The sequence below is a fragment of the Camelus bactrianus genome, chromosome 18 (genome assembly GCF_048773025.1).
Source record: "Camelus bactrianus isolate YW-2024 breed Bactrian camel chromosome 18, ASM4877302v1, whole genome shotgun sequence".
NCBI lineage: Eukaryota > Metazoa > Chordata > Mammalia > Artiodactyla > Camelidae > Camelus > Camelus bactrianus.
The window spans coordinates 5,192,863-5,211,620 of NC_133556.1; the positions used below are offsets into that span (position 1 = coordinate 5,192,863).

Sequence of the window (18,758 nt, forward strand, 5' to 3'; positions counted from 1 at the left end):
ACACATCCCTCCTCCTGCCTCCAGTTTTGTAATCATTATTTTCAGTTCTAATTGTACATGATTAATTTTTTGAACTTGTCCTTGCTCTCTATCAGCCTGGAACGCGTGATCCCCTCCACGTTAGATGAAGCTATTGGTACCTGACCTTCTACCCCACCTCTCTACACTACCCCCTGCATCTTTTGTCAGCTGAACTTTGACAGTGTCAAGGACAAGAACATTCACAATCCTTTCTGCATGCGGAGCTGACTTCCCTGTTTCTTCTGGTGGTTTCATGAGTTGATTGTTTCAGAATCAAGATCAAAATCTCACCACATTTTTTTTGCTTCACCTTTGGCCACGAGTGTCTTACACAGTGTTCCCCCCTGTTGTTTTTAATTGCTTTACTTTCTTCCTATTGATGAGAAAGAAAAAGACTTGGGTTTTCTTCAACGTGTCATTAACATCACCTGGCTTCTTAGTCATTCTGTCTATTATGTGGATCTATTTCATTCCTCTTGCTGAAGATATTCCACCTGGAGTTCTCTGCCTTTCTCTTCTAATATGGAACAAACAACTTTCCAACTTCACTCCACAACTCTTACCCTGGGAATCCTTTTAATTGGAACTCTGGGCTGGTTTCACCATTTCTTGTACCTTATGTCTTTCTCTTTGTTTGCGAGGGGTAGGGAGTAGAGTGTTTTCATCCTTTTTCTGATAGGAGTACATCCTCAAATCACTTTCTTAGAAAGTATTTGAAAGGTAATCCTTCTGGGTTTCTATCTGAAAATATGATTATGCCTTATATGGTTCTAGAATTCTCAATTCTAGAAGGAATCGATGTCTCGATGGAAGACAGTGATGCAGCACAAGGCTACGATAAAAGCGGTTAAGATGGTAAACTATATATTATGTGTATTTTGCCACAACAAAAATTTGAAAGCATTGTTCCATGACCTTCTAGCATTGTGTCCCCAGAGAGAAACATCGTGTTAGTTTGATTCTCATCCTTCTGACGGTAACTTTTTTCCCTCTGGAAATTTTTAGGACCTTCTGTTTAATCTTGGTGTTCTGAAATTTTACAAAAGCATGGAACGTAGGCATTGATCTTTTTCTTATTTTTTCTGCTTGACATCCAGTGAGCCCTTCAGCCTAGAGATTCCTCCAGTTCTGGTAAGTTTTCTTTCATGATTTCTTTGGTAATGTCTTTCCCTGTGCTTTCTCTTTTGTCTTTTTTTGGAACTCCAGGTACTCAGGTGATGCGCCTCCTGAATTCATCCTCTTATTTTTCTCCCAACTTTTTCATCTCTTTGTAACGTTCTGGCCTGTATTCTGAAAGATTTCTTTACCTTTATCTTCAGGCTCTTCTCTTGAATTTTTTTTCCCTGGCAATCATTTAATTTCTCAGGTTGTTCCCGTTTCATAGCATCTTCTTGTTTTATGGCTACTGCATCTATCTTCTCAAATCTATTGAGAATATAGAGATTTAATTGCCCCTACCTTCTCTGAATTCTGTGTCTTCTGGGGACGGATGTTGTTTCATGCACCTTGGCCTTTCTCTTTCGTCATGCTGGTTTCTTCTTGTGCCTGATCATGCAAAATTAAGAGTGGGGGCCTAGGTTAATTTTTCTGAACAATTGAGTCAGATTTCTTGTATGTATATATATATATATATATATATATATATATATATATATATATATATATATATATATATATGTGTTGCCATTAGGATTCTTCCACAACTGGATGAGCTGACTGGGTGCGATAAAAAGTTCTCTTGACCAGCAGGTAAAAAGAAAGTCAGTCTGATTCTTGATCTTTTGTATGCAACTTGTTTTTACTCTCTGGACATTTGTAGGATCCTCTCTTTCACCAGAGTTTTAAAATTTCACCATAATGTGCTTTGGCATAGGCTAATTTCCATCCATCTTTCTGGACCCCTCACTGGATCCTTTTAGTTTGGAAATGTTTTCTTCTGCTTTGGGAAATACTCTTGAATTATTTTCTTTGATCATTTTCTTTCCTCTGTTTTTTTCATTCTTTACTTCTGGAATACCTCTATTCAGATTTTGGACCTCTTGGATTCCAAGATTTATATAATCTTTTCTATTTTTTTATCTTCATCATTTTGGTCCACTTTATGGGAGATTTCCTCAACTTCATCTTCCAACCCTACTGTTGAGTTATTTTCATTTCTACTATGTATTTTTAATTTCTAAGAGTGCTTTTGGTTCTTGGGCTTTTTTTTATTATTAAAGTATAGTCAATTTATGTACAGCATGGTAATTCAGTTATACAGATTTTCCATATTCTTTTTCACTATAGCTTACTACAAAAAAATATGAAATGCTTCACAGATTTCCCTGTCATCCTCACACAGAGGCCATGCTAGTCTTCTCTGTATCGTTCCAATTTTAGTATATATGCTGCCGAAGCAAGTATCTGGGGTTTTTTTTGAAGTAGCATCCTATTTTTGCTTCTTGGAAGCAGTATCTTGATCTCTTGAGTATATTAATGATACTAGGATTGGTTAATTTTTTCTTTGCATGGCTTTTCTTCCAAATCTCCCACAAGTGCCATTTGTTTTTGCCTCTATTATGTCAGAGGTCTTCCTCAAATGTCCAGTGATTCTTGGCAGCCTCTGGCCTGTTCATTTAAGAGTGAGGTACTAAAAAGCTAATCAGAAGCTCTGAGATCCTGGGATAATCTGACAGGGTTGTTTCCCTGTGGAGTTCACAATGTTAGCATCTTTAGGTCTTTCCTCTTGGGGTGGTCGGATTTCCCAGAGGAGAATCTTCTAGTCTCCCACCTGGAGGGTACACACCTGGCTGGCAGCATTCTATTTACCCAGTGGGATGTAGGGGTGAGGGGAGGGGGCTTACCATTCCCCGCGTAAGTTACTTAATCCCCAGGCACTCAGCGTGATAAATCTGCTTTTAACCTTGCCCAGTGTATCTTAATACAGAGATCTTTTTGACCCAATGGAGAAAACTTCCAGTTTACTGCCAGGGTGGGGAAGGGGCAGGGGATTAACCTCCTGGAGTAAGAGGATATGATGGCTTCTTTTCTCTTAACTTGTTATTGTTCTGAAGTCTTTTTATTTTTAACTTTTAAATTTAAAAAATGGGGGGTAGGTAATTAGGTTTATTTATTTTCAATTTTTTTTTAAGTGGAGGCACTGGGGATTGAATGTAGGACCTCGTGCATGCTAAGCACGCACCCTACCACTGAGCTATACTCTCTCCTCCCTAACTTTTAACTATGGAGAGCTTCAAATGTCCACATTGGGGGAAAAAAACAGAACAGTACAATAACTACCTGTACCATGGATGGACCTATCACTAGCCCTACCAGCCATCATCAGAGTAATTTGTTTCAAAGTAATATCTTCAAAAAGATAACGGCAGTGGAACACAAAGATTTTGTGTCTGGTCGTTCAAAACGTCACTGCATCTGCCGTCATTCCGTGCTTGTCTCAAAAAATGACACTTAAAATTAACATAGCTTTAACATTAAACGTAAAAAATTAATACTTCCTTAATATCGAACTTCAGTTCAGTGTTCAAGTTTCCAAACGTCAGATGCGTTTTATTTATTTCTATACTTGCTGTAATCAGAATACAAATAAGTACACACATTCTGGACGGTCAATGTGTCTTAAGTCTCTTAACTTACAGTTTCCCCCTGTGGGCGACTCTTAATTTGGAATTTATTAGATAAAGAAACTGAGTGGTTTGTCCTGCAGAGTTTCTCAGCCTGGATTCGCTGACTGCCTGTCTGCAGTGCAGGCTGACGTTTTGCCCTGTCATCTGGACATCCTGTAAATTGGCAGTTGGACCTAGATGTTTAACTCCTTCTAATGCTCTCTCTTCAGGCCTACTGCTGCTTTCTTCTATCTCCTCCATTCTGCCACTGAGTCCATTCAGTAAAGCTTTAGTTTGTAATTGCATTTTTCATTTCTAAAATTTCCATTTGGTTCTTCTTTCTCTCTCCCGGGTTCTTCGCTGAGACGTCACTGACTCCAGGCTGTTATCACAATGAGGTCTTTTAAAATGCAAACACATGGTAGGGTGGTAGGCGGTGGTAGCCAGCCTCCAAGGTGACTCCCAGCGATCCCTGTCTCCTGGTCTCCACACACCTGCGCAGCCCCTCCCACATTCTACTAGGGTCAGTCTATATAACCCACAGCACATGGCAGGGTGATGGCACATCCCTTCTGAGATGAGGTGATCAAGGGCAGTGGCTTCTGTCTTGGGCACTCTCTCTACCATGCACACACCCTCAGATCACTTGCTCTGGAGGAAGCAAGCTGCACTGTGTCAGGTTGGACTTGAGGCCCTGCTTTTTCTTTTACTTAAAAAAGCAGAACCAATGAGATAACCTCATGAGCTACAGTTTCTTTATTTGGAAATCGATGAGCATTTTTGTCCCACCTACCTCTTGTGTTGTTATGAGTCTCACATAAAATAAAACACAAAAACATACAACTATTCATTTATGTAATCCCACACCCTTATCTTACAGATGAAAACCTGAAGCCCAAAGGAATGAAAAGAATTGACAGATAAGGCATGAAAGAACAGAGGATTTAGAAAATGAGCCCAGACTGGAATCCAGAGCCGAGACTTTAAGCCCAGTTCTCTTCCCTGCTGTGCCTCAAGGATTGTGGGCTAGTATCGTCAAACAGACACTGTTCCAGAGAGACAGTAGATAAATTATGATGTGTACGCAGTTAACCAAGAGAATGACATTTCTTCTATGATACGTAACAAATATGGGATAAATGCAAGAGGGTCAGAGTTTTTCCAGTTCAGCTTTTACATCATAAAATTGACAGAGCCAGCTACTCCTTGTTTCTATTGCTCTGCCAGTTACCCCAACACGCCGAGCCCCAGCACGTGGGCCCCCAGCCAGAGGGTGACTAACACCACTTCTTTGCACCCAAACCATGTATAATAGGCAAGTAGCTCCTTCTTTGAAAACTTTGCTGCACAAGTTGGTATCAGTATCTTTAAACCACAAACACTCCTTTGTTGTGCAATTTCAGTAAAGAATATTTGGAGAGAAAAGAAGCTAGCAATTTGAAGACAGAAAAGAGCTAGTTTGAGCCAGCAAGGTCAGACCATAAAGGTAACTATGACCTCAACAGGGTTTCAAACTTCTTTTTTAAATTAAGATGTTTTTTCTCAAAGAAGTATTTTTGCAAACCACCTCCCCCATTTCTGCTTTCTCCTCACCCCTCACTCTGCTGATAGGGGAAACAGTGATGGGGAAAAAATTGATATTTTAAAAAGTTGAAAAAGAATCTGATCCCAATCAGGTTAAAAAAATTAAAATGCACATTGACTCAAACTGGAAGGAAAACACAAATATGAAAATAGTTGTGCTGGAGTGGTAGGATCATTTTTTTGCCCATTCTTAGTTTTGTTTGTAATTTTTCAAAATATGTTTATATATATATATAATATATAAGCCATTACATATATACTTGTAATGTATTTTATATATAATTTATACTTTTTGCATTATATTTTTAACATAAAAATTCTGGTTTGGTACAATGCCTATCTTGTCAGACTGGGATTAAATAGGTTTTGCGGATTGAAATCCTAACTAGTTACCGTTCAGTGTTTCACTCTTCATGTGGGTCAGTTAAGATACTCTCAAGTTGTGAGCAACAGAAACAATCTCTGGCTACTTGAACAAAAAAAGAGAATCCATGGGAGAAACACAGGAGAGTGTAATGGACCAAAGGGCAGCCTTCAAGAAGCAGGAAGCCACTGAGAAGACCCGCTCCCTTGCGTAAGCAAACACTTGCCAATTGTTTCCTCTGGGCCCAATCCCTGGGTGTCAGACTCAAAGTTCTCAGAGAGTGAGATTCCTCTTGGGCAAAGATGTGCCCAGCTAGGATATTCTGAGCTGATGAACAAAAGAGGGAGTCAAAAGGAATCTCCTAGGTCCCCTCCCTTCCCTGGTGGGAGAGAACACTTTGGGGATCCCGTCCCACCAACACAGCCCTCAGCCGCGGGCAGAGTGTCACCACAGATGGAGATGAGGATGCCGACTGGAAGGCCCAGCCTCCACTCAATCATAGGTGTGTTCTCACCACCAAATGAGAAGCGTGTTTCAGCTGTATTTTGGGTGGACACCCACACCTTCCTCCTTCCCTATCAGGGACCAGCAAAGACATGCTCTGGGCATGACATTTCGGTGGGATGCTTTAGAGCAAAATAGAACTTCATCTCATCTCTACACTCACATTATACAAAGCAAGTCTAACCCTCCTTTACATACACATCCCACTCCCATTACCGCATCACCTTGCACTGTACTTCTAGGTCCTTCCCATCCCAGTCTCTCTCCTTTCAACTACTGCCCGCACAGCCTTCCTTGAAGGATGTTCTGTATTAACAGGCATTACATGAAAAAGAGAAGGGAAGGGGGACCACAGTCAAGCAAATCTAAGAGACACCGGTTAAACCAAGTCTGCACGGCAGAGTTCGTCTAGGTAGCTGTAGACCACTCTACTCTGTTTTGCAGATCCTCCCTGAAGCCCTTAAAGGGCAACCACGAAACCACATGTTCTTAGGAGCTGGATTCTACGTGGCTTTAAGGTGTAAGTGGTTTAACTGCTTTTTAATCGATGGAGGTGAAAGGGTGGGAAGTTTTATTAACATTCATTTTAAAAAGCTTTACACCTGTGGTGCACTGAGAGAAAGGGGCTCTTAGAGAAGTGCCTCCTAGGGTTTGGTCCCTGGTTTGGAGGTTTCAGAGCTTTGGTATGTTTTTGTTAAGTGCTTTAAGAATTCATGATCTTGGTCCAGGGCCGGTAATGTTGTGCCAGTTTCTTCTTCCTTTGGGGGAGAAGAGACACGGTTATACCTCCAGGCTCCTGGCACATTAGTACTGCACAGTTGACTTCTTAACATCTTCCATGGATTAGAATTTGCTCTAAGTCAGCCTGAGGCTCCCCAGAGGAGAGACTGAAGGAGAGAAACATTGAACTGTTTCTCAGGCTGGACCTTAAATGCAGTTTGTGTGCATAGTGAAACATACATACCATAAAAGTTACCATCTTTCACCATTAACTGAACTATTCAGTGGCATTAAGGACACTCACATTGCTTCGCGACCCCCACCATGCATCTCCAGAACATTTTCATCTTTTCAAACCAAAACTCTGTACCCGTTAAACAATAGCTCTCCACTCCCCTCTTGCTCCCAGCCCCTGGCAACCACCATTCCACTTGCCATCTCTATGAGGTCCCTCGTGTAAGTGGAATCACACAGTATTGGTTCATTTGTGTCTGGCTTACTTTTAAAAGCAGTTTTGATACATGGAACATTAGAGTGAGTAAGAAGACAGAGGGTACAGCTATCACTTCTGGATCAGAAGTCGTGGACTTGCAGCCCTTGGAGGAGCCCTAGGGATCTGACTTCACTTAAAGGGACGAGTTTCCTAATTATGAAGTTTTCTTAGGAATCTTTAACTCAGAAGATGCTAATCGCTGTTTTGGGTCTTCTCTGCTTCGAGAGCAATCTCTCAGTCCCATACTGAGACTAGCTGCCTCCGTTAGGAAGAGCCACCAACCTGGTCGTATTTATTGTATGGATTTTGGTCATGATTCAAGCTGGACACCCAACAGAGTAAACCCCTAATTGTCCCCAAAATTAAAAACAGAACTACCATACAATTCAGCAGTTCCACGCCTGGTTATTTATCCAAAGAAAATGAACACACTAATTCAGAAAGATACACGCACACCTATGTTCATTGCAGCACTATTTACAATAGCCAATATGGAAGCAACCTAAGTGCCCATCGATTGATGAATGGATAAAGAAAATGTGATATATAAACAATGGAACATTACTCAGCCATAAAAAGAATGAAATCATGCCATTTGTGACAACATGGATGGACCTAGAGGGTATTGGGCCAAGTGAAGTCAGACAGAGAAAGACAAATACTGTATGATTTCACTTACATGTGGAATCTAAAAAACAAAACAAATGAACAAACCCAACAGAAATAGAGACACAGGTACAGAGAACAAATAGGTGGTTGCTGGGGGCGGGTGGGTGGAGATGAGATAAATAGGTGAGGGAGATTAATACAAACTTGCAGTTAAAAAATAAATGTGTCATGGTATGAAATGTACAGTGTGGGGACTAGTCAATAACTATGTAATATCTTTGTATGGTAACCACACTTGCCTCGATCATTTTGACATGTGTAGAAATATCAAATTACTATACTGTGCATCAAGAACTAACAGTGTTATAGGTTAATTATACTTTTAAAATAAAGTCATAGAGAAAGACATCAGATTTACGGCTACGAGAGGTGAGAGGGTAGAGGGTGGGGGAACTGGATGAAGGTATTCAAAAAGGTACAAACTTCTAGTTATAAGATAAATAGGTACTAGGGATGTAACAGAAATGATTAATATAATTAACACTGCTGTATCTTATCTATAAAAGTTGTTAAGAGAGTAAATCCTAAGAGTTCTTTTGTCAGAAGAAAAAAGAATTTTTTTGCTGTATTTCTTTTACTTTGTGTCTGTGAGATGACGGGTGAGATGCTAACCTAACTGTAGTAATCACTTCATGATGCATGTAAGTCAAATCATTATGCTGTACGCCTTAAACTTACGCAGTGCTGTGTGTCAATTATAGCTCAATAAAACTGAAAGAAGGAAAAACCACACTGGGACACTACTTCATACCCATTTTAAGTGGCTGTGATTTAAAATAAACCCCAGAAAACAAGCATGGGCAAGGATGTTGAGAAGTGGGGACCTTTGTGTGTTGCGAGTGGCAATGTAAAATAGTGCGCCCACTCTGGGGGATAGGATGGAGGTTCCTCAAAAATCAAAAACAGATTTACTGTATGATATGACAATTCCAACTTGGGGTATACCCAAAAAAATTAAAAGCAGGAATTCTAACATTTCTATTCCCTTATTCATAGCGGTGTTATTCACAATACCCAAAAGGACAACCCAAGTGTCCACTGATGGATGAATAAACAAAATGTAGTATATCCATACAACAAAGTATTACTTAGGCTTAAAAAGGATGGAAATGTTGACACGTGCTACAACACAGATGAACCCTGAGGACATGATGCTGAGTGAAATAAGCCAGTCACAAAAAGGACAAATACCGTATGATTCCACTTCTGAGGTACTTAATATTCCAATTCACAGAGAAGGAGAGTGAAATGGTGGTTACCAGGGCCTGGGGGGTGGTAGTGGGATGGGGCGGTTATTGTTTAATGGGGATAGAGTTTCGGTTTGGAAAGATGAAAAAGTTCTAGAGATGGACGGTGGTGATGGTTGTATGACTGTGTGAATGTACTTCATGCCAGAGAACTGTACACTTAACAATGGTTTAAATGGTAAGTTTTATGTTACATATGTTTTACTACCATAAAAAGTGTTTCGGAAGTATCTAATGCTATCTGACCATTATCCCCTGCTCCTGCAGGAAACTCGGAGCCTTTTGTAGACTTCATCCCCAAACACCATATTCTGGAAAGAGACAGAAGGAAGTAGCAAAGCGGTTTTTCAAAAACTGGGTCTGCCTTCGTTGTTTGTATTTCTCAGTAAAAAGTCACTTTAGCATCAATGTCCTTCCCTCCCGCTCCCCCAAAGGAGCCAAGTAAGGAAAAAAAAACAAAAACAAGAGTGAAATTCTACACCAGAGGCAGCAGGACAAGATTCTGTGGGACTAGAGCAGTTTCCAAGAGTCCGGATAACATGGAGGGGGAGTAACTTGGGGCTAAGTCAAGAGAGAAGCCCGCCTGTCCGTCACCCACCTCATGGGAACAGCTCAGGTACCTGCCAGGTGATCACCTGCAGAGATGGTTCACCAGGAGGGCTGGGCAGTCTCTGATGCTCTGGCCACTTACCTCACAGAAGTGTCTCTCAATAATGTTTGAAGCAGTCAGGGCAACCTGATAGTTCTCGTGGAGTTGCAAAGCCTCAATTCTGTCAACCCCACCAAGTCCTTCTATCAGAAGACACATGTGTTCCTTCTGAGAAATCTTCTCTGCTGCCTGCAGGCCAGATAAGACGGAGACTCTGGGCCAAAGCTCTTAGGAGGTGGGGCTTCATTCCAGTAGAATCAGACCAAGCTACCCATTTCACATTGGGCAATGGCAGTTTTACTTTTTCCAGATTGAGTTAAAATTGCACTATCTTCCTCTCATTCTGGATATTTATCATATAACTATTGAGGTTTATCTTCATTACACAGAATACAGTATCTCCTTTGCTGTATATGCCACCATCCATAAATCTAACACCACCACTATCCAGTAGGTAACCTTCTAATTAGTGGAAATTGCTTCTAATACAGAGGAAATGATCTTCAAGTAATGCTATGTAAATGCAGAAGTTCTTGCCCTGCACTCCCTGGAAAGCCTTGAGAGGTCAAGCAGGAGACCCTTGATAAGGGAAGCCACACCATGGCAACTGATGAAGTTCATGGGAACAAATAATGTGACTGGATTTAATCTAACACTGACCATTGGATTTATCATCCAGGGCTATTCACAAACACAACATTTGTACATACAAAACCTCAAGAGTATCTCAAGAGATACAAAAAAAGCAATGATAAAATTCAACATCCATTCATGATAAAAGCCTCTCACTGAAGTGGGTATAGAGGGAATGTATCTCAACATAATAAAAGCTATTTATGACAAATCTACAGCCAACATAATACTCAATGGTGAATTTTCCACTAAAATCTGGAACAAGACAAACATGCCCAGCCTCACCACTTCCATTCAACATAGTACTGGAAGCCCTAGCCACAGCAATCAGACAAGAAAAAGAAATAAAAGGGATCCAAATTGAAAGGGAATTATATGTAGATGACATGATATATAGAAAACCCTAAAGATTCCACACAAAAACTCCTAGAACTGATAAAAAAATTCACCAGGTAGCAGGATACAACATCAAACATACAGAAACCTGTTGCATTTCTTTATACTAACAATTAAATAGCAGAAAGGGAAAGTCAAAAAAAAAAAAACCCCAAATCACATCAAAAATAAAATAAAATACTCAGGAATAAACCTGACCAAAGAAGTGAAAAACCTATATGCTGAGAACTATAAAACATTGTTCAGTAAATAGCATATTTTGGGGAAGTGGAGAGAGATAAAGACAAAACTTTGGCGTCCGATGGGACCATGCTCGCTATTTTGTGAGTAGTAATTTAAAAACCTCCTGTGGGTCAAATGAAATATTGTTTAGGCCATAGTGTTTATCTGATGAGAATTTGCACTTTTGTCTAAGCCTTGATACTCTCTAGTCCTGTCTGTAGGTCCAAAACGAATTCTTGGCTTTGAGTGAAGAAACTGAGGCAGGAACCAACGTGATAGGTCAGCCTCAAAGAAAACTGAGAAGTCGGGGATGACCCAGGGCAGTAGGAGCCTGGGGAAGGATTGTGGAGTTTGACAGAACAGATGGCCCCAAAGTAACTTCAAAGAACCTCATCCACTCTGATGCCCATTTGAAGTTTTTTCCTTTTCATCTTGATCTTTCTCACTGTCCTCTGTGCCACTATCTGATACAGGGGCTTCACTGGTCCATTAGAAGTGATTCGCCCAGACTCTCCCCAGAAAAACAATCCCAAGTGTTTAATTCAAATGAATCAGATGAAGTTAAATTTCTTTAGCCCACAAGTGTGCTTTCACAAATTTTTTATGTCCAGTTTTGCCTACTGGCTGCTAAGTCTCTACTCTTTATCTGTGATTCACTCAAAGTCTTAGTGTCTAAATGGGCTGTTTCTAATCCGTTCTTGACTCAGGTCAGTTCTTTCTGAGACAGTTACATGAAAAGGATGCTTAAAGTGAGCTTTTAAAAAGGAGTCCCCTGGTGTTAACTTTGAAACTTTTCAAAAGACTTAGTCACATCTAAAAAGACCTTAACGTAATGAATATAACCAGCCTCTAAGATGGCCCTGGGTGATCCCTGCCCTCTTGGTATTCATGCCCTTGTGTAGCCCCCTCCCATGTTGAAATGGGCTGATCTGTGTAACCAACAGGATGTTGTTGAAACAACCTCCTTAATAGGTCTTAACAGACACTGGGGCTTCCTCCCTGCTTTCTGCGTTTACTTGCCTCAGAGGAAGCTACCATGTTGGAGAATACTCCAGCAGTCCCAGGGAATCCATGTGGGGAGAGTAACTTGCCAGGCATGTGAGTGAGTCATCTTGGAAGCCGATCCTCCAGCCTGCATCAAGCCTTCAGATGAGACTGCAGCCCCGGTTTCACGAACCAGAAATATCCAGCTAAGCCGCCCTTGGGTTCCTAACCCCAGAAACTACGTGAGACAATACATGTTTGTTTTAAGCCACTAAGGGGTAATTTGTTATGCAGTATACAACTGACACAAATAGTGTGACAATATTGGCTTAACTTGCCTTTATTTTAGAAATAAGACTTTTCTAGAATTCTAATTCAAGGCTTTGTAGTCCATTATCCCAGCCACATACTTGAATGGAAAAAGAATTCTAGGATGGCCCCTCAGGGTCTATTCCTGCTAACTTCTTGCTGCTCCTGCAATTAGGTCCCATGTTTTAGCCTTCTCAAAGAGAGCCAGCCATGTGGCCCACTGACTTTTTCTTTTCTTGCTTCAAACCTTTGATTGGTTTCTCTGTCTCACTCAGTAAGTCAAAGTTCCCACAGACCTTCTGTGATCTGGCCCCTGGATACCTTGAGCCTGTCTTCTACCACACCTTCTGTCCCTTTGCTCTGCTCTGGCCACACCCCCTCCTTGCCTTTTTTAGGTTCCTAGAGGGATGTTCCCCAGATACCCACAAGACACACTCACTTCTTTCACATCTTTGCTTAAGTGTTCTTCCTCAATCAGGTTTCCCCTAACTACTGCGTATAAGAGACCACCATCCCCTCCCCACTCGAAGCCCCTTTATCAGGAAACACCCCTTTATCAGATGTGCTACCAGTAACTCTCCACCTGACGTGTCTGTTCCCCTCCCCACCAATACATCAACTCTTTTGGAGCAAGGACTTTGTCATTTCCTAAGCATCTAATACCAGTACTGGGCATTAAAACACTTATCTGAGAAAATGAAGGTGATGGACCTTCTTTGAAAGGCCTCTTGTTTTGTTATCTGTAGGATGTGTGGACAGAGGGAGGGGGTTGGGGAACGGAGAGGAAAGAGAATCCCTACTTCGGTTTTAAGAACCAAATTAAACATCTTCATTTGGAGACTGCTATTTGGAAACCAACCTGTTCAGAACAGCTCACCTGGAGGATAAAAGAGAAGACGTCGAGGATGATGATAACAATTTTGGTGTCTTGGATGGTGAGCAGATTTATCAGTGGCTCCAAGACTCCAGACTGGACAAGCTGGATCAGCTGGTCCACAGTGCCCCCTGTTGTGAAGTTAGCCACTGTCCAGACAGCCTCTTTCTGGACTTTAAATTCTCCCTGCAGAAAGAGAACATTTACATTCCTGACAGACCCTGAAGAACTCAAATACAGTGATGCCAACGTGGTTCAGTTTCTAGGTTAGCTGGTGACAGGCAGGACCATATGTGTAATTTACACAGACCCCCTTGGTGACTTGCCTTTAGTTCTTGAGAAGACAGCATCTTTCAGAAGCTGGGAGGGAGGAAAGGCAGGCTCATATATGGTCTTAGAGGGAGGTTCTGAGTTCAAACAGACTCATTTCCTTAAGTCAGTTTGTAGAAAAAATACAACTAACATAAGCCAATGCAGGGAATCAATCTTGCTTAGAAATCACATGGGGAATTTTTAGGTTAGAGTGAACTACGCCTACAGTTCTAGTCTTTCTGCCCCAGTAAAACTTTGGACAAGACGTTCCAGAGTCACAAACCTGAGCACAGCCTGGAGGTGACAGAGAAAATCCCCTGAACTATCACTCAATGCATCCCTTACATTTATAAAACACAGTTCACCCAGAGAGATGGGAGTCATTTATCATGAATTCTTCTATCCCTGGTCAGGAGGAGTTATTCCCATCTTGTGGCTAGGGAAAACTGTGACCTCGGTTTAAAACAAAATTAAAAATTAAAACAACTTATGGCTCCAAGCAAGTTATATTTCAAAAGGCACAATTCAAAGTAAAATTACTCCTTGATTCCTGACTAGTGTTTCTGATTAGAACGTGTACAGACTCACAAACACAGGATAGCAAGTCCGTCTTACAGACTGGGAGATGCCATGACATGGGCTGTCCGCCTGGCCTAGTTTTTCCTACCTAGTGCACACCTGGGAACCCACCTGTCAACCAGAGAGAGAGCAGGACATCGCCAGTCCCTCCTCTGCCCCCAGTCTAAGGCAACCACTCCTGGCTTGTTTCCCAAGCAGATGGTTTCAACGTAGCTCATTCACCAAAAGATGATAAAAAGAAATGCTACGATAATAGTCGTCCTGAGGAGAGGAAGTGGGACTCAGGAGGAAGAAGGAAGCGTTATTGCTTTTCTGGATTTGCTGTGTATGTCACCGCTTTAATCAATGTGACCTTTACACTGCAAAGGCCGTCTTTCTTCAGGGCATCGTATCGCCGTCACCTGGTATGCTCCTCCCCCTAGATCAAAACCAAGCCTCCTCCTTCGTTTGCCAAAGAGTAGACAGCACATTATTTTAACACTAAAGATAAGCCAGTCTTTACCAGCTCCAGATTTTTCTGGATACTTGAACTGTGGCGTCCCCTTTTCATTGAGCAAGGCTCATTGAGTCCTCTAAAATTTTAATGAGATGTCCCAAATGAGACGCCCCTTCCTTTTTTCAGGGACAGTTAGGAAACCAGTGTTTCCCAGGTTTGTCATGATCTCCCTCCATTGGCTTCTCAGCCTGCATCTGAGTACCTGAAGGAGCTCAACATAGGGCCCACCTGAAAGTAGCCTTGTGTCACGGACACCACGTGTGCCACTTACGTTTTTTAGCAGAGCCACCAAGGGAGGCAGGGCACCGCAAGTAATCAGCTGCTGGATGTGCTGGCGGGGCCCCGCCGCCACATTGCTCAGGGCCCAGGCTGCCTCCTTCTGAATGGAGGACCTGGGGTGCAACAGGAGCTGGGGCAGCACGCTCAGTACACCTGCGTCAATGGCCAGCTGGGTCTGGTGGTCCGTTCCTGTGACGACGTTCCCCACAGTGCGGAGAGAGGGCGTCTGGAAGAAAAAGGCGAGAAGTGTAACCAAGTATTGCAAATGCATCCCAGAGGAAGGTGCCCATTGCACCAGGCTTTGTGCCCTCCCAAACACCCGTCATGCTATGCTGATGGCACTCTGGAAGCCTGAGATCAGTGATTATACCCCTGATCCTTATTAATTCAATACATCCTTGGCTGTTTTCATAGTTTAAAGGTATTTGGGGGCAGAGTGAGTATAGCTCAGTGTGTGTGCTTAGCATGCACGAGGTCCCGGGTTCAATCCCCAGCACCTCCATTGAAAAAAAAAAAAAGGTATTTGCCAGGCTCCCAGTAGTTCCAGCTCAAGTGGGATAGACGTCAAGGGATGCTTTTATCGAGAAATGATGCTGGCCTTTTCCTATCCTTACACTGGGAAACTTGTTTAATTAATCATATGTATAATGTAATAATTTCTACTGAATTTGCATTAAGCATGAATATCAAGTTCCTGTCGTATATTTAATTGGAGGTAATGAAATTCCAGTGGCTTTTCTGGTGTATTCCCCAACCCCCTCTTAATCACTCCGTAGGTCCCCAGGATGGGTCTATGATCGGGCTCAAGACAACTGTTCTAGGAGGGCTGACTGGATTTATTGTTTTCTTTCTCTGCAATGTAGTGGCAGCCCTAGCTCAGCTCATCAACAGTTCTAGAGTTTTCCTAGCCTATCATGCTATGTATCTGCCACCCAGGTGAGAGGTGGAGGTAGTTCTATAGGCCAATCACAGCCTTGTCAGGGCTGTTCCAAGTGGGCTCCAGACCCCCGGGACAAGTGACTTCTGCAAGATGTTGTCTTCACACCCTCCACGCCCCCAACAACACCCCCACACTAACCTTAACTTCCGAGGAAAACTATGCTAATCTCAGTACAGAAGATCACTAAGGCTGCATAATATACAGGACTAGACATAGAAATTTAAAGGGATACCCACATTTCAAACTACATTTTCAAGAATTATATAAGTGATCTATGTCTCAGAGTAAATTATTTGACCTTGATTTTATTGACTTTCCACCTATATCTGAAGTAATCTAAGAGAACAAAGTGGTGAGAGGATACGGAGAAATTTTCCTTTATACTTGAGTAAGAAATTCAAATGTTTACGAGCTTCACCTTAACACACAAACACCCCAGCTTGTTAACACCTACATGCAAAGACCAGTAGAAGGAAAGGCCACAAAAGAATAGTTCATTGGGAGGAAGGATTATAAGCAATTTTAATTGGTGCTTTTCTATATTTTCTAGTTCTCAGATCAAGAAAAAGTAAGTTACTTAATACCCACTAGGATTTTGGGTCAAAATAGATTCAGGTCTTTGGCTAGAGAGTAACAGAGATCAGGGAAGTGCAGGTGACAAGCTTGGTTCAAGGACAAGGAGGAACACCAACTTTGGAAGAGCTGGGTCAGGGGCAGAACAAAACCTGCTCGAGTGAAGATGACCCCCAGACTCTAATCTGAAGACCCACACAGAGAGTGACGAGACCTAGGAAACATACCAGGACATTGAGTTCCGAGCTGGCCATGAGCTCCACCAGCCTGGGCAGGACCCCGGTGTCAACCACTTGGCCGATGCGCTCATCGCAGCCTTCAGTGAGGTAAGACAGAGCCCAGCAGGTGTCCGAGAGAACCTCACTGTCTTGGTGCTGCAGGAGGTGGAAGAGGGCAGGCAACATTTGCTTCACTGAGTTATCACAAGGGTACGGGTTCTTGTTCCGGCACAGGTTGGACAGGGTCCACGCGATGTTCCGCAGAAATGTGACCTGTAACAGGGAGACTGCTTCCAGCACTGGGTGCAAAGAAGGACAAGTGCAGATGGCCATGTGTCCTTGCCATCTTTGATCAATGTTATTGACCTGCATGAACCAAACCGTGTCAGCTTCAAACAGGAATTTGTTCTACGTAATGAATCTACCAGGGACACAGAGAATGAGCTTTGTTTCATATTCAAAAGTCAGATGGAGGTTTCCTTAGATTCTTCAAAATGTCCTTCCCCATCGGAGTCAGTTGATGACCTAAGTTCATTTTTCATTGACAAAACTAAGATCAAGCAGGAGTTACTTGGTCTTCCCACCTGCCTATAATTGTACCACATTTCTCATCTTCTATTTGACAACCAGTCTTCCTATCCTGCATCTGAATCCCATCACGTTTTGCCTCTCAAGATTCTGTCCCCCGGATCACCGCTCTCCCCTGGATCACTCCCACCAGTATAGAAACACACTCTGCGACCTTCGACCCCTATCCTTGGCACCTCTCCAGCCAGTACATCCCCCATTTCCCAACTTTGGGAACTTGTTACCTCACTAGGCAACCCCTTTTAAAGACACTCACTGGTACATTTGATGAAGCCAGGGCCAGCAGATATGGGATGGCATTGCTGGAGATAACATTGTCTCTGAATTCCGGGCCATCACCTACAAATAGATAAGAACATGACACTCAGAGAGGGAACAAAGAGAATCCTGGGGTGGATGACTAATCCTTTCAAAGTCTGTGTGAAGGGTGAGAGGCCAGAACTCATTTCTGGGTTGGTAAGTAGATAGCAGTGCCATGAACTTGATCCTGCGTCTCCAACGTGTTGGTTGAATAGACGGCCTGACATGAAAAGCAGGTACCACGCAGCAGGAATTGCTATAAACAGAGTTTCTGCAGACCTAAAGGAGCCAGTCAGCTGGGCACCACTTTAAACGGTGGCGCCATTTCACAGCATGGTTCTCAGGAGACAAAGGCCACTGCAGACCAGACTAACTTCCCAGAAGACTAGCATGGAGCAGTAACTTCCGAATGCAACTCAGAACAAAGTCTAGGAGATGGATAGATGCTGGCCATCAGCTGTCTGCTGCTTTGGCTGGAACACCCACTTTAGACCCTGAAAGTCTCGGCTTGTAATTGTTCACGCATCCGGCAAGGTGCAAGTGAAACTACACCACCCAGTTTGGCCTGTTCCTTGCTGTACCAAGCAAAGCGAAAGGCGAAATCTCTGTAATAGGTGCTTTATTTCTGCAAGCATTTAAAAAGCAGGCTTATTTTATATTCTGGGTTTGCTAATCCCATTATCGGAAGTCCTCGGAGGTCTCATCATACTGTTTGTTTCTGCTGACTCAGTCATGGTGGATTGTTGGTTCTCTGAACTTGAAATTGCTAATATCTGGCTGCTCTTAGTTTGCCAAAACCCCAAGGGGCCCAGTTGAGTTTACTTCCCCCAGAGAGCATTGCATTTATATTCAGCCAGGGATCCTGGAGCTTCCAGCCCTGCAGCATTAACCCCCCAGTTTCCACTTTCCTGGACCACGCGGGGAATTAAGCATCAAGTCCCAAATCCATGAGGCCAATCTTAGGTTTGTATTTTCAGGGGAGGCTTTTATCCTAAAGAAACTTTTTTTTTTTTTAATGTTCCTTTGGCAAATATCACTGGAGGTAGAATTCTTCTAGGGTCCTAGGTCATGCAAGGGTCTGTCATAAAATCCCCACTTTGCATGAACCAAAGACTTGTCTTTTGTTCCTGAAGCCACTAAGACCTGAGACTGCAGGACCTTGGTCTTGGCAGGTGTCACCAGGTAGCCTGCAGCTTCAG

The 18,758-nt window shown here is 42.6% G+C and overlaps 1 protein-coding gene and 1 non-coding gene across 2 annotated transcripts in view; both read right to left on the reverse strand.

Annotated features, from left to right (window-relative positions):
- Positions 1-2,317: 2,317 nt before the first annotated feature.
- LOC123611800 (U6 spliceosomal RNA) lies at positions 2,318-2,424 on the reverse strand. Its single transcript, XR_006718904.1, has one exon. It is a non-coding gene; the product is annotated as a U6 spliceosomal RNA (small nuclear RNA).
- Positions 2,425-3,470: 1,046 nt separating this feature from the next.
- The window catches only part of KPNA7 (karyopherin subunit alpha 7), a 29,078-nt gene continuing 13,790 nt past the window's right edge, over positions 3,471-18,758 (reverse strand). Inside the window, exons 6-11 of the mRNA XM_010965548.3 lie at positions 17,516-17,598; positions 16,681-16,944; positions 14,933-15,166; positions 13,278-13,460; positions 9,899-10,045; positions 3,471-6,836 (exon numbers count right to left, since the gene is read on the reverse strand). Of these exons, the coding sequence (XP_010963850.1) occupies positions 6,723-6,836; positions 9,899-10,045; positions 13,278-13,460; positions 14,933-15,166; positions 16,681-16,944; positions 17,516-17,598 (1,025 nt within the window). The 3' untranslated portion in view covers positions 3,471-6,722. The remainder of the gene's footprint in view (positions 6,837-9,898; positions 10,046-13,277; positions 13,461-14,932; positions 15,167-16,680; positions 16,945-17,515; positions 17,599-18,758) is intronic.